The sequence below is a fragment of the Emiliania huxleyi genome, assembly GCF_000372725.1.
Source record: "Emiliania huxleyi CCMP1516 chromosome Unknown EMIHUscaffold_150, whole genome shotgun sequence".
Lineage (NCBI taxonomy): Eukaryota > Haptophyta > Isochrysidales > Noelaerhabdaceae > Emiliania > Emiliania huxleyi.
This window is the reverse complement of record NW_005201091.1, coordinates 253,656-278,892: the sequence shown is the minus strand read 5'-3', so window position 1 is coordinate 278,892 and position 25,237 is coordinate 253,656. Positions and strand designations below refer to the sequence as shown.

At 67.3% G+C, this 25,237-nt stretch overlaps 4 protein-coding genes across 4 annotated transcripts; 2 read left to right on the top strand and 2 right to left on the bottom strand.

Moving 5' to 3' along the window:
* Positions 1 to 16,843: 16,843 nt before the first annotated feature.
* Positions 16,844 to 17,930, bottom strand: EMIHUDRAFT_441326 (hypothetical protein). Its single transcript, XM_005786518.1, has 2 exons — positions 17,335 to 17,930; positions 16,844 to 17,224 (listed from the first exon to the last, which is right to left on the bottom strand). The coding sequence occupies exons 1-2, from the start codon at positions 17,896 to 17,898 to the stop codon at positions 16,970 to 16,972; spliced, it is 819 nt and encodes a 272-aa protein (XP_005786575.1). The 5' UTR covers positions 17,899 to 17,930; the 3' UTR covers positions 16,844 to 16,969.
* A 1,297-nt stretch (positions 17,931 to 19,227) lies between these two features.
* Positions 19,228 to 20,252, top strand: EMIHUDRAFT_228803 (hypothetical protein; the record flags this gene model as incomplete). The annotated part of the gene is made up of 3 exons (XM_005786517.1): positions 19,228 to 19,267; positions 19,475 to 19,564; positions 19,636 to 20,252. The coding sequence occupies 3 exons, from the start codon at positions 19,228 to 19,230 to the stop codon at positions 20,250 to 20,252; spliced, it is 747 nt and encodes a 248-aa protein (XP_005786574.1).
* Positions 20,253 to 20,603: 351 nt separating this feature from the next.
* On the bottom strand, positions 20,604 to 22,280 carry EMIHUDRAFT_363571 (hypothetical protein; the record flags this gene model as incomplete). Its single annotated transcript, XM_005786516.1, has 1 exon — positions 20,604 to 22,280. The coding sequence occupies one exon, from the start codon at positions 22,278 to 22,280 to the stop codon at positions 20,604 to 20,606; it is 1,677 nt and encodes a 558-aa protein (XP_005786573.1).
* Positions 22,281 to 22,804: 524 nt separating this feature from the next.
* EMIHUDRAFT_228801 (hypothetical protein) lies at positions 22,805 to 24,846 on the top strand (the record flags this gene model as incomplete). The annotated part of the gene is made up of 6 exons (XM_005786515.1): positions 22,805 to 22,969; positions 23,047 to 23,504; positions 23,610 to 23,757; positions 23,886 to 24,019; positions 24,449 to 24,528; positions 24,632 to 24,846. The coding sequence occupies 6 exons, from the start codon at positions 22,805 to 22,807 to the stop codon at positions 24,844 to 24,846; spliced, it is 1,200 nt and encodes a 399-aa protein (XP_005786572.1).
* Positions 24,847 to 25,237: the final 391 nt, after the last annotated feature.

The window sequence follows — 25,237 nt, the reverse complement described above, 5'->3', positions numbered from 1 at the left end:
TTGCGGAAGGCTGGCGCACAGGAATTTCTTTTTCAGCTCGATGCAAGGGATGAACTATCGCGCCGGGCAAAAGGCTCACCGAAAGAAGATACCCCCACGGCAACAACACCCTACCCCACCCCTTCGGCAACCAAGCCCTGTTGTCATCGTTCGGTTGCACGTTGCAACACTGTGCGTCCCTCAACTCGAGTGGGCGTCACGGCGACGACACTAGCAGACTCATACTCAGTCGCCAACGACGCTAGCAGCTCATACTCAGCAGTCCCGTCCACCTCCAAACGAGCATGCGCCAGGCTCGGCTGACGCTTGCCCTCGCCCTCGCTGCTGTGCTGCTGTGGCTCGGCTCCCTTGCTTCGATTGGCGGCCCGCTCAGCAGCAAGCCGGCGTCACATTTCGCGCCACAGACCTTTGCGGTCCAGCGAGACGAGTCTGGTTCGGCTGCCTCTGCGGCAGCAAAGTTGACGCCTGCTGACCCGGTCGCACCGACACCTGCTGACCCGGTCGAGAGGCGGGCTGGGCCAATCGCGCCGCCGCTTCCGGAGCTCGCTGGGCATGTGAGCACCGGCCCGGATCGCGGTGCAGCCGTCTCCGCGCCTCTGTCCGTCGCGCCCTCCCACCTCTGCGCCCCTCCGCCAGACGGCCGGCTGACTTGGAAAGAGGTGCGGAGGGAGGGCCTGCTGCCTCGCAGACCGTGCAACGCGACGAGCCGCGCCGCCGCAGAGCTCGCCCTCTGCTCCCTGGCAGAGGCGGTGGCGGGGGGCAGAGGCGAGCTGCTGCTGGTCTACGGCTCCGCCTCCACCGCCGCCGGCCTCGCCGCGCTCAACAGGACCACCACCTCCGCTGCGCGGGCGCTCGGAGGGCGGAGGCTGCTGCTGCTCGCCTCCGGTCCCGCCGCGGCGCGGGTTGGCGGCGACGCCGGCGTGCCTACCTTCTCGGCGGACGGACCGGCGGACGGGGCGGGGGGCGGTGTCACCGCCCCCCTCGCCGCTGCTGCGCTGCTGCGGGCGGGGATGCGTGTGGTGCTCAGCGGCGGCGGCGGCGGCGGCGGCGGCGGCGGCGTTTGGTTCGGCGCGGACCCGTTTGGCGGCTTGTACGGGGACGCGGATGTAGAGGTGCTGAGCGAGGGGTGGGACGAGGTGACGGCGGGAGGTCACATCCACGGCACCGGAGACGAGGCGATGGGGTGGTCTGGCTACTCCGAGACGCTGCGCATCAGCTACGCCAGCCCTGCGCTGCTCTCGCTGCAGCCGAGTCGCCAGGCCGTGGCGCTGGTGGAGCGGTTGGCTGCGGGCGGAGGGCTGGGCGCCGCGTCCCTCACCGAGCAGCTCTTCGGCCCGAGCCACGACGGGGTGCTGCGCGGAGGCGTTCAGGTGCGGGCGATGCGGCCCGACTGCTTCGCGAGCGCCGAGCGAGTCTTGCGTGGGATGGCGCCGTCGGCGCTCGTTGTCGCGGGCGGGGGGGCCGCCGCGTTCGCGCGCCGGCTGGCGGCGGGCGCGGCGGCGGGCGCGGCGGCGGCAGGCGGGGCGGCGGCGGCGGCGGCGGCGGCGGCGGGGTCGGCGGCGGCGGCGGCGGCGGCGGCAGAGCGCAGCCTCACTCCCACATCCAAGGCCGGACCTGCCCAGCTAGCCCCGTAGGCGCTCCGCGACGCGGAGGCGGAGGCGGAGGGTCTCGTGACGGCGGCGGCGGCCGAGGCGCTGTCTGCAGGGAGCCGAGGCGGTGGCGGCGGTGCGAGCTCTTCCGTGCTGAGAGAGGGCGTGCTGAGAGGCGTGCGGTCGAGGCTAGCCGCCCAACTCGCAAGGCTGGGCGGCGGCGGGGCGGCCGTGCCCGCCTCAGCCACCGTCGCCGCCTCTGCCACCGTGCCCGCCTCCGCCACCGTCCCGCTGGGCACGGTGAGCGACGCGCAGAAGGGGCTCCGCGACGACGCGATTTGGTCGACCCCGCAGGCGTCCGCCGCAGCCGCCGTCGCCGCTGGCTGCGCCGCCGCGCCCGCCGCTTCGCCGGCGGAGGCGGCGATGCGGTTGGACCCGCTCGTGCAGGCGGAGGAGATCTTCCCCGCCAACTGCGACGGGCGGGACGAGGAGGACGGGCCCGGGGGGCTGGCGGCGGTCTGCGAGACGGTGCGGCGGAGCGGGGTGGACGAGCGAGCGAGAGAGGTGAAGCCCCGTCGCAGCCTCGGCCGCACCTCGGCTGCACCTCGGCCGCACCTCGGCCGCACCTCGGCCGCACCTCGGCCGCACCTCGGCCGCACCTCGGCTCATCTCGGCCGCACCTCGGCTACACCTCGGCTGTACTTCGTCTGCACCTCGGCAGGTCCTCATTGCCATCTCGAACCGCAACATCCTCTCGATGCTGTCGCTGTACATGGAGGGCGTGCGCCGCGCGGGTGTGCGGCACTCTGTCGTCGTCACGCTCGACTCAGCGACGACCAAGCACGTCCAGCAGCACGGAGGCGTCACGCTGGCGAGATCACCCGAGATTACCCGAGATCACCCGAGGCTAGGCACGTCCAGCAGCACGGAGGCGTCACGCTGGCGCACGAGCACGTCCTTCGCGCAAAGGGCGGCGGCACCGACGGCCACTCGACGTCTGGCCTCAAGTTTCGGCTGCTCGTGCCGTGGCTCAAGGTTGGCTGCAACGTGCTCCTCTCGGATGTCGACGTCGTCTACTTGCGAGACCCGTTCCAGTCGTCGCCGCCGCTGCTGCACCGTGACTCGGACGTCGAGGCGACACTTCCTAGACACGTCCTAGACACCTCCTACACACCTCCTAGACACCTCCTAGACACCTCCTAGACACCTCCTAGACACCTCCTAGACACCTCCTACACACCTCCTAGACACCTCCTAGACACCTCCTAGACACCTCCTAGACACCTCCTAGACACCTCCTAGACGCCTCCTAGACACCTCCTAGACACCTCCTAGACACCTCCTAGACACCTCCTAGACACCTCCTAGACACCTCCTAGACACCTCCTAGACGCCTCCTAGACACCTCCTAGACACCTCCTAGACACTTCCTAGACACCTCCTAGACACCTCCTAGACACCTCCTAGACACCTCCTAGACACCTCCTAGACACCTCCTAGACACCTCCTAGACACCTCCTAGACACCTCCTAGACACCTCCTAGACGCCTCCTAGACACCTCCTAGACACCTCCTAGACACCTCCTAGACACCTCCTAGACACCTCCTAGACACCTCCTAGACACCTCCTAGACACCTTCTAGACACCTCCTCAGACACTCCCAGACACTGCCCAGGCCCTTCGTAGACACCTCCTGGACCCCTCCTGGAGGCTGCCTCGACCCGAGATTGGCCCGAGATTGACCCGAGATTGGCCCGAGCTGCAGGCGATGACGGACGGCTGGTCTGACGAGACGGCGTACGGCTGGCACATGGCGCTGCTCGCCGCCTCGGAGCCGAGCGCCGACGACGGCGAAGCGCTGCGCACGCCGCAGCAGGCCGCCGACGCCGCCGCCGCCGCGCAGCCGCCGCCGCCGCGCCGGATGCTTCGCTTCTGGGCGCGGGTGGCCTCTCGGGATGCGTCTCTACGTGCGGGGGCATGCTGAGCCCGGCCGGAGCTTGCCCGTAGGCGCGGAACAGCGGCCAGTTCTACGTGCGGTCGACTTCGGCCACGCTGCGAGTGATAGCGCACGCTGGCTGGCTCTGACCCTGCCCTGACCCTCCCTCAGCCACGCTGCGCTAGGCCACGCTGCGGATGATGCGCACGCTGGCCCGCCGGATGGCATCGGAGCAGGTGTGGGACGAGAGCGCCTACCCGCACGACGCAGCGGCGAGTGGTGAAGGGGTGAGGGGTGAGGGGATGCGTTGGTGGTGATGCAGGTGTGGGACCAGAGCGCATACTCGCAGGAGGGGCTCTGGCCCGCTCTCGGCCTCAAGGGGCGGGTCGGCTCGCGCGTGTCGCTGCGCGTCCTCTCCTACGGTTGCTACTGCAACACGAAGCGCGACATGGCCGAGACATGGCTTAGACATGGCTTAGACATGGCTTAGACATGGCTTAGACATGGCTTAGACATGGCTTAGACATGGCAGACATGGCTTAGACATGGCTTAGACATGGCTTAGACATGGCTTAGACATGGCTTAGACATGGCCGAGATATGGCCGCCCTCAGCCATGCCGCCGGGTGCAGCTCTGCCTGCCTCCACCTCGCGCCGCCCACGCAGGTGGTTCTTCCGCCACCTCCTCAACGAGCCCACCTGGCGCCACCACCGGCCCGTCTCCGTCCACACCAACTACCACCCCGAGAAGCAGCAGCGGATGCAGGCGCCGCACCTCCGCCTCCCCTCCGCCTCAGAGCCGTGCAGAGGAGGGCAAGGCGCCGGGCGGCGCGGGTCAGCCCCCTCGCCCGGTGTGTCGCACGCAGGCAATCTTTAACCACTACCACGTCGCGGAGGGCAAGGGCGACTGGGCGGCCCTCCGGCGGTGGAGCGGCACCGAGGGCAGCAGGAGGGCGTGCGGAGGCGGAGGCGGAGGCGGCTTCCGAGGCGGCCGCGAGCAGGCGGCGCCATATTGCCCCCCCCCCCCCCCCCGAAGGAAAGGAGTGCCTGCGGGATCCTCTAGACCCCCCCCACCCCAGCCCCCGCCCCCCCCCCCCCCCCCCCCCCCCCCCCCCCACCCCCCCCCCCCCCCCCCCCGTCACCCCCCTCCCCGCCCCCCCCCCCCCCCCCCTCCCCCCCCCTCCCCCCCCCACCCCCCCCCCCCCCCCCCCCCCCGCCCCCATCCCCCCCCCCCCCCTCCCCCCCCCCCCCCCCCCCCCCCCCACCCCCCCCCCCTCTCTTACGGTGGCATTGTCACGCCGCTACCCAGACTGTCAGCCCCGCCCGCCCGCCACGCTTGTCGCATACACCCTCTACCTCCGGTGGCACTGCAGGCCGGGCGCTCATCTGTGCGCGGTGCTCCGACGGGGTCGAGGTCCGAGCGCGGCACAACTTTCCCCCACCCTCCCCGCACACACGCACACGCGCACGCACACGCGCGCACAACACGCGCGCGCGCAACACGCCGCCGTCTCGCTTTCTCTTCGCGCCTCCGCCCCAAAGCAGGGTTGTACGCACGCCGCGTTGAGACGCTTTGCGTCGCGCTCAGGTGTTTGCGCGGTACGAGGGTCTGGCTTGCAACACCAGCGGCTGGCACCGGCTACGGCCGTCGGAGGCGCAGAGCGGCGTCGCCACCACGGTCGCCGGCGCAAAAGCCTGGCGGTGGCAGGGTAGGCACGACTTCACCTTCCACGCCGACGGCCGGCTCGACACGCCGTGGCACAAGGGCGTGTGGGGCGTCGCGCCGGAGCGCGGGGAGAGGTTCATCTTTGCGCGCTTCGCCAACATCGACCACTTGCTGCACGTGGCGGACAAGTCCAGGATCGAGTCGACGCGGTGCGAGGACGGCGATAAGGTGACTGTGAGCCGTTGGTGAGGGGTAGCTGTTGTTATTATTACGTGAGAGAGTGCGTTGTGTTCTTGTGTTTGTACCATTTTCTCCTTTTGTCGGGAGCGATTTTCAGTATCTAGTCCCCCATCGGGAGGACGCGCCTCCGGAATTTTTTTCCGGCTCGACCTTTAGGCTAGACGGCGTCCCCAGCTCGCTGCCCAGCTCCCTCCTGCGTTTCTCGCTCGCTCCACCTCTACCTCTCCGAAAAAACGAGACCGATGGGTGACCAGGGCGCTGCGCTCCGCCTCGCTCGGCGAGTCCCAACCTTCGGCGCTGCTGTAGTTCGCAGCGGCGACGCCGACGCCGACGTGGCAGACCACGTTTTGGAGGGAGAGCGCGTCCTCGCCGCCGCATCCGCGCAGGAATACCCGTACCCGAAGGGCATCGAAGACTACACGGCCGGCATCGCAGCGTTCGAAGACGCGTACCCGAAGCTCTTCCCGTTCGTGCGGGAGCTGCTCGCCGAAGAGGAAGACCTCGACGTGAGCGTCGTCCCCTCTCCTCCGCAGGGCCACTCGCGGGGCTTTGAGACGCTTCGTCAGTTCCCGACTCACAACGCCATCTTTGCCCTCGCCGTCGGATGCACCGTCGCGGGCTTCGACATCACCGCGAACGAGCTCCTCGTGCGCCTCGTTCGCCGCCACGGCGCGCGCGCCCTCTACGCGGGCGTCGACAAGACGGTGCTGCACTACCTCACCGCGACCGGCTCGCTCGACGACACGGTGGCGTTCGAGGCGGCGAGCGCTCTCATCAACGTGGGCGCACCTCCGGATGGCAACCCTGAGGTCACCGAGTACCCGACTCCGCTCCACATCGCAGCGAGAAAGGGCAAGCTGTTGATGGTCCGGCTGCTTCTCGAGGCCAAGGCGTCGCTCGACATTGCGCGCCCCCTGGAAGGGTCAGACGGCGGGGGCACACACCCTTTCTCCGCACTGGGGATGGCTGCAATGGCGGGGCAAACCGGCGCGGTGCGGCTCCTTCTCTCCGCTGGCGCCGACCCAAACTTCAAGGCGTGCGTTCCCCCTCTGCACCTTGCGGCGATCAGCGACTCTCCCGAGATCGTGCACGACCTGGCTGCGCATGGCGCTAAGCTGGACGTCACGGCGACGCGCTTGGGCGAGACGGCGTTGCACTTCGCCGCAAGCAAAGGCCACTTCGAGTGCGCCTCAGCCCTCGTTTTTCTCGGTGCCGACGCGCGCCTCAAGTCTTCCTCGAGCCGGACAGCGTTGCAGGTGGCGCGCGCGCACGGCCACTACGAGCTCGCTGCGTGGCTCAAGGCGAGCGAGGCGGGGCGCAAGGGCAAGGGCGGCAAGGGCGGCAAGGGCGGCAAGGGCGGCAAGGGCGGCAAGGCGGCGACGAGCCTCCTCTCTACCTCGAAGGCCCTCACCGCCGCGACTGTCTGGGGGGGGACCGCGGCCGCCGCAGAGCTAGCGGAGATCGAGAAGAGGCGCTTGCAGCGGCTTCGCGACGAGGAGGACGCCAAGGCGGAGGCGGCGGAGGTTGAGGCGAAGGCGAAGGCGGCGGCGGCGGCGGAGGAGGAGGAGGAGCAGGAAATCGCCCGCGTCGACCGCGTCCTCCAGGTGGCGGAGGCGAGCCACCCGGATGACCAACGCTCGAAGCCGGTCTTGACGGCCGTTGCCGCGCTGGCCGCCGCCAAGTCCGCCGCCTTCACGCAGTGCGAGCTTGAGCTCAGCCTCTCGCTGCAGCGGCAGCCGCGGGACGGCGAGGAGGCGGCTTCCATGAAGTCGGCCCTTCGCGCCGCCGGCGAGAAGGCGACGTTGGTCGCGTTTCCCGGCATGGAGGATTATGCCAGCATCAGCATTTCCATCGAGCCAGAAAGCGGCATGACGCTCTTTTTCAACGTGCGACTCGAGTGCCCTCCCTCGAAGTACGAGAGCGAGGAGTTGGACGGCTTCCGCAGCGACGTTGCGCGGTGACGAAGCCCCTCGGTCGCCTCCCACGCCCGGGGTGCACGCTAGATATGCTCGCCCACAATCCGAGAGTAGGTGGCTGCTCGTCGCGCACGACGCGTACTGCGGCTTCATCAGGAGCCTCGGCGCTGACCTGCCGCCAGAGGCGTCGCGCGGCGAGCTCTTCGCGGCGCGCACGTCGCACGGCCGCAAGTAGCTCTGCGCCGACACCTTCTCGCGCGCCCTGTTCTGCTGAGAGGTGGCACGGGCGGCGCGGCTTTTCGACGGACCGATGGCGGGGGTGTGGGAGGTCGGGCCTCACGATCTCGGGCAGGCTTGCAGCCTCGATGAGCTGAGGACGTCCGCCGCGCGGGCAGAGGGGAGATGGCGAGAGCGGATCCCCATGAGAGGGGCGCGAGCACGCCGGGGCCGGGGACACAGCGAGGTGTGCAGTGTCTGCAGAGTCTGCCCCGGCCTCGCTGGGCGCCAGAGAGCGCGCCGAGAGGTCCGCCGACGACGAGCGACGTGTGAGAGGCCGTCGTTCTCTCTTGCGTGCGTCCTCTTGGGACTTGCAATGGGGGGGCCGGGTGTCGAAGAGGCTCCAGTATCGGCGGGACACAGCGCCAAAGGCGTTCTGTTGCTACTCCGCTTTCTTCAGCCGAAGCGAGGCAAATGAAAAGCGTTTGGCGTCTCCGTTGCGTCGATACAAAGGTCTCCACCCACTCCCACCCAGGGGCCAGGGCAACGACTTGGGCTCCGGAGGAGGTGGGAGGTCGACGGCGCGCGCCTCCCTGCGGCTGGGACGTGACTGACGGGCAAGGGGAGATTTTTAAAGAAATTTACAACAAAACTCTCTCTCTACAACACTTCATAAAGAACCAACAAGAAATCACAGTGATTTGGCAGCTCATTTGGGCTCGGCAGCTTGTCAACCCTCAGCCGAAGCCAGAGTCGGAACGCAAGCCAACCGTAGCCGAGAGACTTCGTGACAGTTGACAGTTTTCTTTAGTCTAGAGAGGGGGGGGGGGGGGAGAGAGAGAGAGAGAGGGAGAGGGAGGGAGAAAGAGAGAGAGAGACGAGAGAGTTCTTTGTTTCGAGGTACGGGCGCAGCGCAGTCGGCTCGCGCTGTCGGGGGGGGGAAGCGCCGCCGCCGTGCGCCGACGAGGGCGTAGACGAGCGCTGGTCAGATAGCGCGCCTGCCTCTGAGCGCGCGCCTGCGGAACGCTGTAGACGGGGCCTCGTGTCGTGTGGGGCCCGAAATGTAATATCGGAGTTTGACCTCGTCCAAGGCGACTTTTTGTACGGTACGTTCACATTACAACGATCTCGCCGTGGGTTGTGCGAAAAGAATACGTAGGCGTGGCGCGTGGGGCTGGGGGGGGAGTCGGGGAGAGGGCCGTGCTGGACACCTGCTCACACAGCTATTGTTGGAAGTACACACTGTCGCGTCGTCCTAGCACGGGGGAGTTCGAGGGGGAGTGCCCGTACCCGTGATGTGGACCGCTAGGTGTAACAGCAGCAACGTCAGAACCTCGGCTCCTGCGCTCCTCGCCGCCTTTCCTGCTCACTGCCCCGGCGCCCACGCCTCGACCTTCTTTGGCAGCAGCTGGTCCGACAGGTCCTCCCCGTGGCCTAGGCAGCCGCGCTCACCCTCGCCCCAGGTAAAGACGGCACCGTCGGCGGTGATTGCGAGGCTGTGGCCGGTTCCCGCCGACACAGCGACGACGCGCTGGTCAGCCACGGCCTCGACCTTCTTGGGCAGCAGCTGGCTCTGCTCGTCGCCGTGGCCCAACTGGCCGTAGACTCCAGCGCCCCAGCTCCAGACGTCGCCGTCGGCGGTGAGGGCGAGGCTGTGGTCGAATTCCGCCGACACAGCGATGACGCGCTGGCCTGCCAAGGCCTCGAGCTTCTTTGGCAGCAGCTGGTGCTGCTCGTCGCCGTGGCCGAGCTTGCCGAAGAGTCCACTGCCCCAGCTCCAGATGGCGCCGTCGGCGGTGAGGGCGAGGCTGTGCATATCTCGAGCCGAGACAGCGATGACGCGCTGGCCCGCAAACGCCTCGACCTTCTTCGGCAGCAGCTGGATGTGCTGGTCGCCGTGGCCCAGCTGGCCAAGGCCTCCAAAGCCCCAGCTCCAGACGCTGCCGTCGGCGGTGAGGGCGAGGCTGTGCGACCCTCCAGCCGAAACAGCGACAACTCTCCGCTCCGCAAATGCCTCGACCTTCTTGGGCAGCGGCTGCTTCTCCTCGTCGCCGTGGCCGAGCTTGCCGTATTCTCCATCGCCCCAGCTCATGACGGCGCCGTTGCCGGTGAGGGCGAGGCTGTGCTCGTGTCCAGCCGAGACTGCGACGACGCTCTGACCCGCAAAGGCCGCAATCTTCGTCGGCTGCCACTGGTCCTGCAGGTCGCCGTGGCCCAGCGCGCCCAAGCCTCCCTGGCCCCAGCTCCAAACGGCGCTGCTGCTGGTGAGGGCCAGGCAGTGGTATCCGCCAGCCGCCACGCTCACGGCGCGCTCACCGCTCAGCGTCGACGGGAGGCGGGTCGGCGTGTTGAGCCGCGTCACGCCCTCGCCGTGGCCAAGGATGCTTGGGACGTGATCCGGCGCACTGCCGCACGACGAGAGCCGCCCCTCGCCGTCGATGAAGAGGCTGCGCTGTTCGCCTGCCGCCGCCCTCGCCGGCGGGTTGGACTCGCGCAGCAGCGCAGAATAGCACAGCCACCGCACGGCGCAGCTCTCGCCCTCTGGCAGCGCCGGCAGCTCGAAGCCGCGCTCTTGCGCCCACAAGCGAATGCCCTCCAGCGCAAGCGAGGCGTGGAAGAGCAGCGAGACGGCCGCGACGCGAGCGATGTCGAGGGGGCTGTGGCAGTGAGAGAGGGCGCGCACGAGGAGCTCCGTGGGGAGGTCGAGGAGGCGGGTGGGCGGCGTGTCTGGCGAGGGCGCGGCGGTGGAGGCGGAGGCGAGGCGGCGCGAGCGGCGGCGCGGCGGGGTGGACATCGCGAGGAAAAGAAAAAGGTAAGCTACATCTGTGCGCGGTGCTCCGACGGGGTCGAGGTCCGAGCGCGGCACAACTTTCCCCCACCCTCCCCGCACACACGCACACGCGCACGCACACGCGCGCACAACACGCGCGCGCGCAACACGCCGCCGTCTCGCTTTCTCTTCGCGCCTCCGCCCCAAAGCAGGGTTGTACGCACGCCGCGTTGAGACGCTTTGCGTCGCGCTCAGGTGTTTGCGCGGTACGAGGGTCTGGCTTGTAACACCAGCGGCTGGCACCGGCTACGGCCGTCGGAGGCGCAGAGCGGCGTCGCCACCACGGTCGCCAGCGCAAAAGCCTGGCGGTGGCAGGGTAGGCACGACTTCACCTTCCACCCTCTTCTCCGCAGGGCCACTCGACGCTTCGTCAGTTCCCAGCTCACAACGCCATCTTTGCCCTCGCCGTGGGATGCACCGTCGCGGGCTTCGACATCATCGCGAACGAGCTCCTCGTGCGCCTCGTTCGCCACCACGGCGCGCGCGCCCTCTACGCGGGCGTCGACAAGACGGTGCTGCACTACCTCACCGCGACCGGCTCGCTCGACGACACGGTGGCGTTCGAGGCGGCGAGCGCTCTCATCAACGTGGGCGCACCTCCGGATGGCAACCCTGAGGTCACCGAGTACCCGACTCCGCTCCACATCGCAGCGAGAAAGGGCAAGCTGTTGATGGTCCGGCTGCTTCTCGAGGCCAAGGCGTCGCTCGACATTGCGCGCCCCCTGGAAGGGTCAGACGGCGGGGGCACACACCCTTTCTCCGCACTGGGGATGGCTGCAATGGCGGGGCAAACCGGCGCGGTGCGGCTCCTTCTCTCCGCTGGCGCCGACCCAAACTTCAAGGCGCGCATTCCCCCTCTGCACCTTGCGGTGATCAGCGACTCTCCCGAGATCGTGCACGACCTGGCTGCGCATGGCGCTAAGCTGGACGTCACGGCGACGCGCTTGGGCGAGACGGCGTTGCACTTCGCCGCAAGCAAAGGCCACTTCGAGTGCGCCTCAGCCCTCGTTTTTCTCGGTGCCGACGCGCGCCTCAAGTCTTCCTCGAGCCGGACAGCGTTGCAGGTGGCGCGCGCACACGGCCACGACGAGCTTGCTGCGTGGCTCAAGGCGAGCGAGGCGGGGCGCAAGGGCAAGGGCGGCAAGGGCGGCAAGGGCGGCAAGGGCGGCAAGGGCGGCAAGGCGGCGACGAGCCTCCTCTCTACCTCGAAGGCCCTCACCGCCGCGACTGTCTGGGGGGGGACCGCGGCCGCCGCAGAGCTAGCGGAGATCGAGAAGAGGCGCTTGCAGCGGCTTCGCGACGAGGAGGACGCCAAGGCGGAGGCGGCGGAGGTTGAGGCGAAGGCGGCGGCGGCGGCGGCGGCGGAGGAGGAGGAGGAGCAGGAAATCGCCCGCGTCGACCGCGTCCTCCAGGTGGCGGAGGCGAGCCACCCGGATGACCAACGCTCGAAGCCGGTCTTGACGGCCGTTGCCGCGCTGGCCGCCGCCAAGTCCGCCGCCTTCACGCAGTGCGAGCTTGAGCTCAGCCTCTCGCTGCAGCGGCAGCCGCGGGACGGCGAGGAGGCGGCTTCCATGAAGTCGGCCCTTCGCGCCGCCGGCGAGAAGGCGACGTTGGTCGCGTTTCCCGGCATGGAGGATTATGCCAGCATCAGCATTTCCACCGAGCCCGAAACCGGCATGACGCTCTTTTTCAACGTGCGACTCGAGTGCCCTCCCTCGGAGTACGAGAGGGAGGAGTTGGACGGCTTCCGCAGTGACGTCGCGCGGTGACGAAGCCCCTCGGTCGCCTCCCACGCCCGGGGTGCACGCTAGATATGCTCGCCCACAATCCGAGAGTAGGTGGCTGCTCGTCGCGCACGACGCGTACTGCGGCTTCATCAGGAGCCTCGGCGCTGACCTGCCGCCAGAGGCGTCGCGCGGCGAGCTCTTCGCGGCGCGCACGTCGCACGGCCGCAAGTAGCTCTGCGCCGACACCTTCTCGCGCGCCCTGTTCTGCTGAGAGGTGGCACGGGCGGCGAGGCTTTTCGACGGACCGATTGGGTTGTGGGAGGTCGGCTCACGCTCTCGGGCAGGCTTGCAGCCTCGATGAGCTGAGGACGTCCGCCGCGCGGGCAGAGGGGAGATGGCGAGAGCGGATCCCCATGAGAGGGGCGCGAGGACGCCGGGGCCGGGGTCGCACACAGCGAGGTGTGCAGTGTCTGCAGAGTCGTGCAGCCGCCGGCCTCGCTGGGCGCCAGAGAGCGCGCCGAGAGGTCCGCCGACGACGAGCGACGTGTGAGAGGCCGTCGTTCTCTCTTGCGTGCGTCCTCTTGGGACTTGCAATGGGGGGGGCCGGGTGTCGAAGAGGCTCCAGTATCGGCGGGACACGGCGCCAAGGCGTTCTGTCGCACGCCTTTCTTCTTTCTTAACGGAGTCGCTTAGGCGGCTCCGGCGGTGAGCCGGTGAGTGTGCCAGTCCGCGCCAGTCCGCGCCCTTGTCGTGCCAGTGTGCTGTGAGAGAGGCTTGTATTTTAAGAATTCTTTCTTTGCAAAGCGAGGGAAATTCAAACGTTTGGCGTCTCCGTTGCGTCGCGCGATACAAAGGCCTCCACCCACCCAGCTCCCAGGGGCCAGGGTTCAGGGAGAGGGCAACGACTTGGGCTCCGGAGGGGGTGGGAGGTCGACGGCGCGCGCCTGCGGCTCTCCTGGCACCTCTGGGACGTGACTGACAGGCTGAGGCAAGAAGGTGGGGAGAATTTTAAAAAGAATTTTTACAACAAAGCTCTGACTCACAACACTCTTCATAAAGAACCAACAAGAAATCACAGTGATTTAGCATCATTTGGGCTACCCGTGATGTGGACCGCTAGGTGTAACAGCAGCAACGTCAGTAACCTCGGCTCCTGCGCTCCTCGCCGCCTTCCCTGCTCACTGCCCCGGCGCCCACGCCTCGACCTTCTTTGGCAGCAGCTGGTCCGACAGGTCCTCCCCGTGGCCTAGGCAGCCGCCGCCGCCCTCGCCCCACGAGACGAAGGCGCCGTCGGCGGTGATGGCGAGGCTCTGGCAGCCTCCAGCCGACACGGCGATGATGCGCTGGGTAGCAAAGGCCTCGACCTTCTTGGGCAGCAGCTGGTTGTGCTGGTCGCCGTGGCCCAGCTTGCCATAGGCTCCATAGCCCCAGCTCCAGACAGCGCCGTCGGCGGCGAGGGCGAGGCTGTGGACTGCTCCTGCCGACACGGCGACGGCGCGCTGGCCGGCAAAAGCCTCGACCTTCTTGGGCAGCAGTTGGCGCAGCGCGTTGCCGTGGCCCAGACTGCCCGAGGCTCCCATGCCCCAGCTCCAGACGCTACCGTCCGCGGTGATGGCGAGGCTGTGGTACTGCCCAGCCGACACAGCGATGACGCGCTGGCCAGCCAACGCCTCGACCTTCTTCGGCAGCAGTTGGTTCTGCTGGTCGCCGTGGCCCAGCTTGCCGCAGTCTCCATCGCCCCAGCTACAGACGGCGCCGTCGGCGGTGATGGCGAGGCTGTGCAGGGTCCCAGCCGACACAGCGACGACGCGCTGGCCAGCCAAGGACTCGACCGTCTTCGGCAGCAGCTGGCGCTGCTCGTCGCCGTGGCCCAGCTTGCCGCAGTCTCCATCGCCCCAGCTCCAGACGGCGCCGTCGGCGGTGACGGCGAGGCTGTGGTGGCCTCCAGCAGACACAGCAACGACGCGCTGGCCAGCCAACGCCTCGACCTCCTTGGGCAGCAGTTGGTTCTGCTGGTCGCCGTGGCCCAGCGCGCCCAAGCCTCCCTGGCCCCAGCTCCAAACGGCGCCGTCGGTGAGGGCGAGGCTGTGGTATCCTCCAGCCGACACGCTCACGGCGCGCTCGCCGCCCAGCGGGGAGGGGAGGCGGGTCGGCGTGTTGAGCCGCGTCACGCCCTCGCCGTGGCCAAGGAGGCCTGAGACTTGAGGAGGCGCACAGCCGCACGACGAGAGCCGCCCCTCGCCGTCGATGAAGACGCTGTGCCGAGTGCCTGCCGCCGCCCTCGCCGGCGGGTTGGACTCGCGCAGCAGCGCCATAAAGCACAGCCACCGCACGGCGCAGCTCTCGTCCTCGGGTTGCGCCGGAAGCTCGAAGCCGCGCTCGCGCGCCCACAAGCGGATGCCCTCCAGCGCAAGCGAGGCGTGGAAGAGCAGCGAGACGGCCGCGACGCGAGCGATGTCGGCGGGGTCGCAGCGAGAGAGGGCGCGGACGAGGAGGTCCGTGGGGAGGTCGAGGAGGCGGGTGGGCGGCGGCGTGCTTGGAGAGGGAGCGGCGGCTGAGGCGGAGGCGAGGCGGCGCGAGCGGCGGCGCGGCGGGGTGGACATCGCGAGGAAAAGAAAAGGCGTTGTGGTAACGTGAGAGAGTTTCTTGTATTTCTCTTTTTGGCGAGATGGCCGACTCCTCGCTCCACAGCACTCTACTACTGCTTGTCTCGCTTGGCCGTGTGGCGGCGCACGGGTCCACATTTGTCCCGCGCCCACGCAACGCTGAGCCGGCGTCCCGCGGCTCGATACCGTACGGCGTACGTCTCTACGCAGCGGACAGCGGCGTGGCGATGGCGACCCACAACCAGCATCTCTGCCCCGAGGGAGGAGGGTACCAGACGGAGGTGTACCCCACGGGCCAGTGCGTGCCCAATCCGACCACGCAGCCCGAGCGCCCTTCCTACCTCTTCAGCCTCTCTCCTCCTGCGGTCGCCGGCCGACTGGTGGACTGCACGCCTCACGACAACTGCACCGCGGCGTCGCTCCTGCTGCCGGGCAAGACGCAGATTCCGCCATCGGACACCCGGCCTCCTGACGCGGAGAGCAGGCAGAGCGTGGAGGGCGTGTATGACGTGGAGGGCGTGGAGACAGTGGAGACTGGTCGGAACGCGTGGCTGACAGTCTTCCCGCCCTCCTCCAACTGCTCCCGACCGCCAGTGACGACCTACAAGCTGCGGCGAGGCGCCTGCACGCAGCTGCCCGTCACGGGAGACACGTACTGGACCGGCGGCTGCCGCGGGTGGGCGTGCCAGTGGTTCAGCGAAGGTGCCTCCGCCGCGATGGGAGATGATGCCGAGGTCCTGCCCACCCGAGATGGGAGGGAGATGATGCCGAGATCGCGTCGCCTAGGCTGTGCTGCCGGATGTGCAAGCTGCACCGGCGACGCGAAGGTCGACCACTGCCCCACCGCCACCGCGCCGACTCTCCCCGACCGCTTCCGCACCTTTGGGATTGGAGAGGCGGCCGGCTGGACGCGGCAAGGAGGCGCCTCAAAAGGGAAGAAGCACTGGTGATGAACAATCGCCGGAAGTAGGCGGCCGACTGGACGGGGAGCCGCCTCAACCAAGAAAGACAGCAGTAGCGAGAAGGCCACCAATAGGCGACCGACTGGACGAGGACGCACCCGTGGCGCTCTCCCGGCGCCGCCCCCGTCCTCGACGCTTGCGGCGTGGCCGGCGGCGCCCCACGCGACAACTCTGCCCCCGGAGGCCACCCGCCGCCAGGGCACGCATGGGGCGCGCGCGGCTCGCTGCTGCCTCCGCTCGCCAGCTCGGCGCCCGCTTCCTGGCGGGCGGGGGGTGTGGTGGAGGTCGGGTGGGGCATCGCAGCCAACCACGGGGGAGGGCTCGCGCTGCCGGAGATAGCGCGAGATCTCGCCCAACCTCGTCTCGATCTCGGCGAGATCTCGGCTGTAGGTACGCGTACCGCCTCTGCCCCGCGTCGGCGCCGCTGACAGAAGAGTGTTTCCAGGCCAGCCGCAGGGAGAAGGAGAGGAGAGGAGACAGGGATGTCAGGCATTTGAGACTCCTCCACCCCTTAGGCCAACCACCTCCCCTTCGCCGACGCCGTTTCCACGCTGCGCCTCGGCGGCGGCGGCGAGGTCCGCGCGCCGGCGGCCGACGTGTCCAAAGGGACGGTGCCTGCCGGAGGGGCGTGGCGACGAAACCCGGTCCCGGCCTGCCGCGGCGGCAGCTGCGACGCGCCGCAGTTCCCCCCTCCGGCCGGGCGCGACGCGGCTTGCTACGAGGGCTGAGCGACACGTCGCGAAGTTCCTCTTCACGCCCCCACGCCTGTGAACAGGTGCGACGCGACGTGCTGGGGTACGAGCGACAACGCGAGCATCGGCCGGGTGTTGCCGGTGATCGTCGACAGGCTGAAGCTGCCGGCGAGCCGGAGGGGGGGGGAATGGGGTCATCTCGGCTGCACCTCGGCTTGAGTCGATCGCGCCTGGTGCTGCCTTAGGTGAGTCTGCGCCCGGGGAGGTACGTCCTCGGCTTTCGCTGGGACTGCGAGGCCACCTCTCAAGTGTGGGCGTCGTGCAGCGACGTCACCATCCTCTCTGGCGGGGCCGGGGGCGTGTCCGCCGCGCAGCAGTGAGTGGGGAGTGGCGGTCCCCTTGTGAGTCGAGCACCCCACTCTCCACCGTGAGGAGAGTAGTGTGGTGGAGCAAACTTTTGAAGGAAAGAGGGGAGGATACGCTTCCCCTTTCGTGTGATTTTTCGGAACGCCCTGCGTGCCCTTGGATCCCGCGCGCCTCTCCCCTGAACGAACCCCAATCGCACTACAGCCTTGATCCTCGCAGCATCTACATCTTGTCGAGCCACTCCTGCTTCTTCTGGTCAAACTCGGCCTGCGAGATGGCGCCCGCGTCGAGCAAGCCCTTGAGCTTCAGGATCTTCGCGGCCGCGTCCTCCTGCTGAGCCGGCGCGGGGCTGGCCTGCGTTGGGCGAAACACGCCCTCGTGGCCCGCGGGTGGTGGTGGCGGCGGCGGCGGCGGCGCTTGCTTGATCAGGTCGTCGAGCGCGGCGTAGAGGGAGGCCGCCTCGGCTGGTGGCGGCACCTGGTGAGGTGAGTTCACACGCATGGGTGGGCTTGGGTGGGCTATCACTGGGATTCAAAGTGCACTTGGTGCGCGTGGGTGGGTGGGGAGCAGTGACAGTCTTGCGGCACCTCGCCCGAGATGAGCTGCTTGGACGTGACCGGCCTCTTATAAAATTCCTCGTTGTCTTTTGAGCGCGTGATGAGCACCGCGCCCGTCAGTGAGACGCCGCCAAACAGCCCCTGCGACTGCGAGTAGCTCAGGCAGCCCGTGAAGCCTCCCGTGCCGAGCCTCGCGTCTGCTGCGAGCGACCGACCGACCGGTCCGGCCGAGACGGAGAGGTCGCCGCCAAACTTGACCTGGCCCGCGCTGGCAAAGGTGCTCACGGCAAGGGTGCCGAACAGAAGAATGATGGTGTCCGTCTTCTGCGCTCCGACCTGGAAGCCGAACCCCATCCCGCCGCTGCCGAGCGACGACGGCGCACTCCAGCCGCCACCGTTTGGGAGCTTCGCGATGAGGATACCACCCGAGACGGACCCGGACCACACGAAGCCCGCCTTGACTTCCGTCATGAAGACGATGCCCGAGCAGCGTTGGATCAGCTCGACGGGGATGCCCTTGTCGAACTCAGCGGCGTTGGTCATGCTGTTGAGAGACTCGAGGCTCTGCTTGATCTGGCCCTTGAGGGATGTCATGGCTCCGATCGCTTTCTCGAGGTGGATATCCGAGCAGTCCGCGTCCGGGGTCAGTCTGAAAAAGAAACCAAGGGGCGCTGACGCCGGTGGCATATCTTTGCACCCAAGAAGCCCGTTTGGAGGGATGGGCGGCAGTGTGCGGGCGGTGAGTGCTAGTCCTCTCATCAATTTAGAACGAAACGCCCCCCCCTCCCTTCCTCCTTCTATCCCTCTTGCTCTCTAGACCTAGACACCGACAGACTGTTCACCAACCAATCCTCTACCCCTCCCTCTCTCCCTCCTAGACTCCCTCCACTCGTCCGATCTGGCCAGCCTGGGAAACATACTGGCGCGGGAGCGTTTCACGCTTGCAGGCGCACCCGCGCGCGGGGGCATCTGCGCGCACACGGCGGCTTGCTCAGAGCGTGAGGACACATACGGAGGCGCGGGCGTGCGCGGGGCGGGCGAGGTGACGGGCGTGAAGCGAAAGCGGGTGAGGTATAATGGGCGTGGCCCGAAGGCGTGACATTGCAACCGCTGCAGCCAGCGGCGTACGCAGAACCTGTGGTTGCAAAGAGGTGGGATGTGAATGTGTGCGACGCGGCTGGCCGCGCGCTGCCAAGTTCGTCGTCATCGGCGGAGTCGCTCTCGCCCGCGTCCTCCTCGTACAGCGCCATGCCGTGCCGGTTTATCCAAAGACCGCCGGCTGAAGCTCGAGACTCTTCGGTCCGCGAATTGCGATGGTCACGATTTGCGCCACTTGAGGTGAAATTGGCGTAAGCGTCTGAAAGCAGTCTTGGGTGGTCTGTTGGACCCTGCCCTCTTTCTTTCTTTCTCCTTCAGACTAACCTTTCGTGCTTCCGCGTGCACGGCTTGGTAAAAGTTGCTTCGGCGCAGCGAAGATAGAATAACTCGTACAATCGCTTATGTTTAACTTATGACCTGGCGTGGACGGGCGTTGGACTTTCTCCCCACTGAGGCGCAACTTTCTCACCTGGCAAGGCAGATTGTGCTCGGTGAAATCTGAAAAACGTCCCTGCGGAATGTGCCATGCTGGGTGTCATGGCCCGCCACAACGACCCCTGGAATTGCGACTCGCCGCTTTCCTCCCGCTGTGATTCTGTGTGAGCTCTGTGTCTTGATTTGCCAACAATATACCTACACCTAACACTCACACGTAATTTGCTCTCTCTCTACAAGAAAAATATTCTTCCAGCCGAACTTGCCACCCGGGGCGCGGCCGTCCGCCACGATCGCATCCCCGCCATAAGAGGGGCGAGCGGAAACAAGGAGCCTCTTGGACCCACCGCTACGATCAGGAACCTCTGGCGCCACCGCCACGTCGAGGCTATGGGCTGCTGCGCATCGAACCCGTCAGAGCAACCAGAACGTAAAGGGGAAGAGGACGAAACAACCAGCAAGCGCGGGACACCTCCGACCCCGACTCCGCCCTCTCCTTTCGCCCCATTCTGCTCATCGCTCTGGTCCGCAGAGACAGAACCCGAGTGGAGCGAGCCAACATCATTGTTCGGAAAGACAGCGAACGCAAGAAAGAGTGATGCACCGCCGAGTGCTGCGCCGAGTGCACCGCCCGAAGCAATCGCACTCCTCGTACGGCAGCTCTTTGATGTTATCGACTCAAACTCTGACGACGCAATCTCCCGCGCTGAGCTGAAGGCTGCATTAGGTGCTCTGCCCCGCACCGCTCCCGTCTGCCGCGGCCACCACTGTAGCCGCATTTGTGCTCGCCGTGCACAGGGCCGGCGAGCAGCGCAGTCCTCGGCAAGGAGGGGGCAGCGCCGCTGCTCAAGCAGCTCAATCTCAGCAGCAACGAGATTGACGACGAGGGCTGCAAGACGCTGGCTGCCACCATCGGCAAGGAGGGGGCAGCGCCGCTGCTCGAGGAGCTCGATCTCACCTGCAACAAGATTGGCAACGTGGGCTGCAAGGCGCTGGCCGCCGCCCTCTGCAAGGAGGGGGCAGCGCCGCGGCTCGAGAAGCTCTATCTCCGCGAGAACGAGATTGGCGACGAGGGCTGCAAGGCGTTGGTCGCCACCCTCAAGGAGGGGGCAGCGCCGCGGCTCGAGGAGCTCGATCTCACCCGCAACAAGATTGGCGACGAGGGCTGCAGGGCGCTGGCCGCCGCCCTCGGCAAGGAGGGGGCAGCGCCGCGGCTCGAGGAGCTCTGTCTTGACGGCAACCAGATTGGGGATGAGGGCTGCAAGGCGTTGGCCGCCGCCCTCTTGGAGGGGGCCGCCCCGAGCCTGAAGGCGCGAGACGCCCCCCTCGCCACTCGCGATAGTTCCCGCCAAATGCCTATCACGCCTCCCCTCGCGTGCAGATGCTCGCCGTGGACCGCAAGCCGCACGAGCTGAAGGCCGTGTGCAAGGAGCGCGGCATCAAGCTTAGTTACTTAGGAAGGTGGTGAAGCACAGTCAGGCTCGGACTGGACAGCGTCGCAGTATGGGTTGCACCTTTGTGCACGAAATGGGAAATATATACATGAAAAGGGGAGTCGGTTAGGCGGCAACCAGCGACTCCACCTTTGCCTGAGGAGTCGCGAGGGTCAGAGACAGTCACGAGTCAGTGGTACACGCGTCCCTAGCACGGACGACGGGGCACACGCACTCGCGGAACACACACACGGACGTCAACGAGCAACGACGAAGGAAACCAATATGCACTGTGTACGTGGCCGCGCGCTCCGCACCACGGGTGGCTGCGCACTACGAGTGGCTGCGCAGGGGCGCCCCCTTCTGCAGCTCCGCCACCTGGTCGAGCGCGTCGCCGAGCAGCCCCTTGGCCACGCCGAGGTCGCGCAGCTGCTCCACGCCGCCGCTCGCGCGCACCTCGGCGGCGTGGTCGGCCACGAAGCGGCGGCACTGCGCGAGGAGCCGCCCGTCGCCCATCGTGTGCGCCGCCTCGAGCAGCGGCACGGCGCTCGCCGGCGCGACGCGCTCCTGCAGCGCCTGCGCGCAGAGCAGCTCGAGGCGCGGCACCTGGTACTTATGCGCCAGCTGCCGCAGCACGAGCGCGCGCCGCGCCTGCTCGCCCTCCCCCTCGCCGAGGTCGAGCTGGTCGGTGAGGAGGTAGCGGACGAGGGCGGTGAAGCTGGCGAGGTCCGTTTCGAGCACCGTGACCTCGGCGGCGTCGCGCTCCTTCATGCCGATGCCAAACATCGTCCGAAAGAACACGGACCGAACGCAGAGGACGTTCTTGCTCACGTGCTCCACGCGCTCCTTGTCGTCGCCGACCAGGAAGGTGACTTTGCCCTCGGGGAGGGTGGCGTCGCCCCACGTGTTGGCCATGTCGGCGGAGAAGGTGGAGGGCGGAACCACAAGCGGTGCGAAGGAGGGAGGCGGAGGAGGCGCCGCCACGCAGACCTGGCGGAGAGCCGAGCCCTCCATGCGGACCAAAAGCGTTGTGCCGTCGGCGCTGATGGCGAGGGCCACTGGGTATTCGAACTGCGCCGCGCCGCCCACGCCATCAGCGCCGCCTTCTTCGCCGCTACCCGCGAGCGTCGTCACAGCACCCGTCGCCACCTCCACCCGACGGATCTTGTTGTTCTCGCAGTCCGCCACGAACAGCGCGCTCCCGTCCGGGCTGATTGCGAGGCCGTGTGGTCCGTTGAACTGCGCCGCATCGCCGACGCCGTCTGCATCGCCTTCCTCGCCGCTACCCGCGAGCGTCGTCACAGCACCCGTCGCCACCTCCACCCGCCGGATCTTGTTGTTGCAGAAGTCGGCCACTAACAGCGCGCTGCCGTCCGGGCTGATTGTGAGGCCGTTTGGGTTGCAGAACTGCGCCGCGCCGCCCACGCCATCAGCGTCGCCTTCCTCGCCGCTACCCGCGAGCGTCGTCACAGCACCCGTCGCCACCTCAACCCGCCGGATCTTGTGGTTGTCGTTGTCCGCCACAAACAGCGCGCTGCCGTCCGGGCTGATGGCGAGACCGACTGGGGAACAAAACTGCGCCGCATCGCCCACGCCGTCTGCATCGCCTTCCTCGCCGCTACCCGCGAGCGTCATCACAGCACCCGACGCAACCTCCACCCGCCGGATCTTCTCGTTGCCGGCGTCCGCCACAAACAGCGCGCTGCCGTCCGGGCTGATGGCGACGCGGGAGAACCTGCCGCCTTCGCAGGTTGCCACGGTGCGCACGCGCCCGGCCGCCGAGACGTGCAGCACCGAGTCCTTAGTCGCGACGTACCAGGCGCCCGCGTGATCGCTCGCGACGCCGCGCAGGGTGAGGGACGCCAGAGGTCCGTCCTCGCCCTCGAGCACGAGCGTGGTGACCTGGCCGACGGCGCGCGCGCCAAAGATGGGCGCCTCGAAGCCGGCAGCGACCGCCACGGGCTCGCCCTCCTCCTCGCTGCGGGGGCGCTTGCGGGAGGGCGACGCCATGGACACTGCTCCCAGTGGATTTCTTTTCGCGAGGACTTCGAATTCTTTTGGCGCAAACCTCGGACTGTAACCCCCTTGCCGTATAGGGCGTCGCTAAGGGCATTGCTCGTGCGCGCGCTGTTTCCATGCCGCTCTCGCGCGCAAGCAGTGCCAGCAAAAGGAAAGAGCCCGCGCCTACAACGGCCGAATAGCCCACAAGAGGTTGTGCACTGCCGGATAGCGCGGGGTCGCCGCAAGCTGCCGCACGCAGAGCGTGACAGGGGGACAAGGGGGGCGAGCCGAATGATGCCGAGGGATGAAACTACACAACCCCTCTGGAGTGGACGCGCGTGGCTGACTGTCTGAGTGCACACCAGATGCGGCCAGCTCCCACCAGCCTCGTCGAGCAGTGCCTTCGCCACGGGGTTGAACCGCCAGCAAGCGGAGCCAGCTGTCTACCTGCATGGAGCACTGGGTGCCTGCGCAGTTCCATCCCGGCATGGAGCACTCCCTATAGCCGCATTGGCGCATGCTTCCGTTGCTGCATGCTTGAGGCGGGGCGGGCGTGCCAGGTCCGCGTGCGGTATTGGAGCGCAGCGCTAAACCGCTCCTACACTTTGCGGCACGGCATCCCGCTCGTTGAGTCTGTCCTGATCGGCCACAACTCAGATCTCAGGTTTGCAGAGGTGGGTGCCGTCTACGACAAGGAGGTGACTGGCTCGACGGGACATTTTGGGTGCATGTGAGGACAGAGGACGATCTCTTGACTTCTTCGCCACCGCCACAGGTGCTCGAGAGCCCGCCCGCAGTCAGAGGTGAGAGGACGTGTGGAGCCTCGCACCTCATCGTCGTGCACGGCAACGGCGATGCGACCGCGAAGGGCTTCCTGCCTTCTCTCGAGAGCCGGGGGATGGAAAGCGTCGTGCTGGTGCAAATCGGGGACCCACCCCTCCCTCAGCCGAGCGCCGCTGCGCGGCTCAACGATAGCCGCCTCGCAGCCTGGTTTGTGAGCTCGCCGCGGCTGAGCCATCCAAAGCTGCACCCGTTCCCGCGCGGCGTCTTCAACACCGACACGACGGATCGCATGCTCCGGGCGGGCGAGGCGTCTGGGAGGGGCTTGGAGCGTCGCGAGCGGCCACTGCTGCTGTGGTGCAGCTGCATGACCCTCTACGGCCGCTACGACGGAAGGCGGATACCTCCTGCGGCGCGGCGCGCAACAAAGATGGAGGCGCTGCGCAAGAACGGGTGTCCGACCGCCAGCATAGTCTCGGCCCCACCCGTGAAGGAGAGCCGTGGCTCAAACGGACTTAGGTTCGACTGCGAGCCGCGCGGGCCGCGCTGCGCGGAAAGGGCGAGTGAGCAGATACTCGACTCCAAGTTCGTCTTCTCTCCGTGGGGCACGGGTCACAACAACCACCGGGAGTGGGAGGCGCTGGCCTCCGGCGCGACTTCCATCCAGAGCAGGCGCCGCCCTTGCTTCCCGCCTACCACGCCGCCCGTGAGTGCGCGCATAGGCGCTATCCCGCTCGTCGACGCTGATCCGGGCCTCGCCCCGCTGTGGGAGGCTCGACACACCGGCTCAGGCACCGCACACGACGCCCTCTCTTACGCTCTTACGATGCATAGGGAATGCCGGTCGTGCAAGTGGAGGACTGGGCCAACGTGACAACTGACTTCCTCGAGCACACGTGGGAGCGGATGCAGCGACAAGAATTTGACCTCGCGAAGGCCTTCTTCCCTTACTGGCTCGACGCGCTGCTGTATGCGCCGATCGGAGAGAGAGGGGAGAAGAGAGGAGAGAAGGGGGAAGGGCCATGGGGCAGGTAGGTAAAGAAGTGAAGAGCGGGCCGGGCCAGCAGAGAGTCTCTAGTAGTCAGTCGCGGACTGGACAACGGCCCCTGATAGCGCAGAGGAGTTTTATTAACGCCGACGGGTTTCGGTTTACTGGTGTAGAAGAAGTCTTCCGCAGTGAAACCACCCCGGGGCCAACCGTCTTCGGTTTCGTCGCTTCCAAGTGCACTATAACCCACGAAACCCGAAAAGAAAACGTGTACCCCTTCGAGTGTATCTCGAGTGTTGCTATGGAGCGTCCGTTTCAACACGCGCTCGCGCGCTCGCGTCTGCTGGCGCCCAGAGAACATGTTGCACCACATGCTCCCGGCGGAGCCCAACTGCTTGCACTCGACAAGGCAGTCCATCCACTCGCGGCAGCTGAAGTCGAACTTCCACTCGATGCGGCTCGCGCCGGATTGTGAGCTCGGCGAGCGAGGTCGGAGAGCGACCTCCAGTTGGCCCAAGCCGCACGCCACTGAGGCAGAGCGGCCGTGCGCGTACGACGCCGTACGCGCACGGCCACTCTGCACCGACCGCAGCGCTGCAATTGCGACCGCAGTGGCTCAGCTCAGCCAGGGCTCGCTCGCCCGAGCTCGGAGCCGCCGGCGGTCATGGGCAGCAACAAAGGTTTGACGCGTCGCTCGGTGCAGGAGGGCAATGCAGTGGAGGTGCAGTGGCCGTCCGGCGCGCGCGCGATGGGCTGCAGCTTCATTGGCAGCTACCAGAGCGCGTCTGGAGCGCTGCCATTGTGTGACCCACGTGCAAGCGGCGGTTCCGGCCTGTTCCGCGCCTCTTTTTACGCCTTTCATTGGAGAGGGGGGGGCGAGGTCTCATCAACTTCGAAACCGCCTTTGAAAGGGGGCAAATGCGTCCGTCCCTGAGACGGTTGGAAAGGGGGTGGTTTCACTGCGCACTGGCGACGCTGCGAAAATGAAGAGGAGGAGTCGTCTCGTACTTTTGTGATCAATCAAAAACACACGATCGGACGGCCGATCTCGCAGTGAATCCAAGCGGACTTCCCTTCCCTCTCACACGCTACGTAGCCCCTAGCCCGCTCGACCGCTCTCACGCCTTGGCGGCCTTCGACTTCTTCTTCTTTGCGGGCTTGGCGTTCAGCTCGTGATCGGGCGGCAGCCGTGCCTGCA

What these genes read in the sequence shown, in the direction of transcription:
- EMIHUDRAFT_441326 (XM_005786518.1), bottom strand. Translation starts at nt 17,898, where the DNA reads ATGACATCCCTCAAGGGCCAGATCAAGCAGAGCCTCGAGTCTCTCAAC. An exon ending in AGCAGCTCATCTCGGGCGAG is followed by an intron (nt 17,225 to 17,334) that starts GTGCCGCAAGAC and finishes TCACCTCACCAG; the next exon opens with GTGCCGCCACCAGCCGAGGC.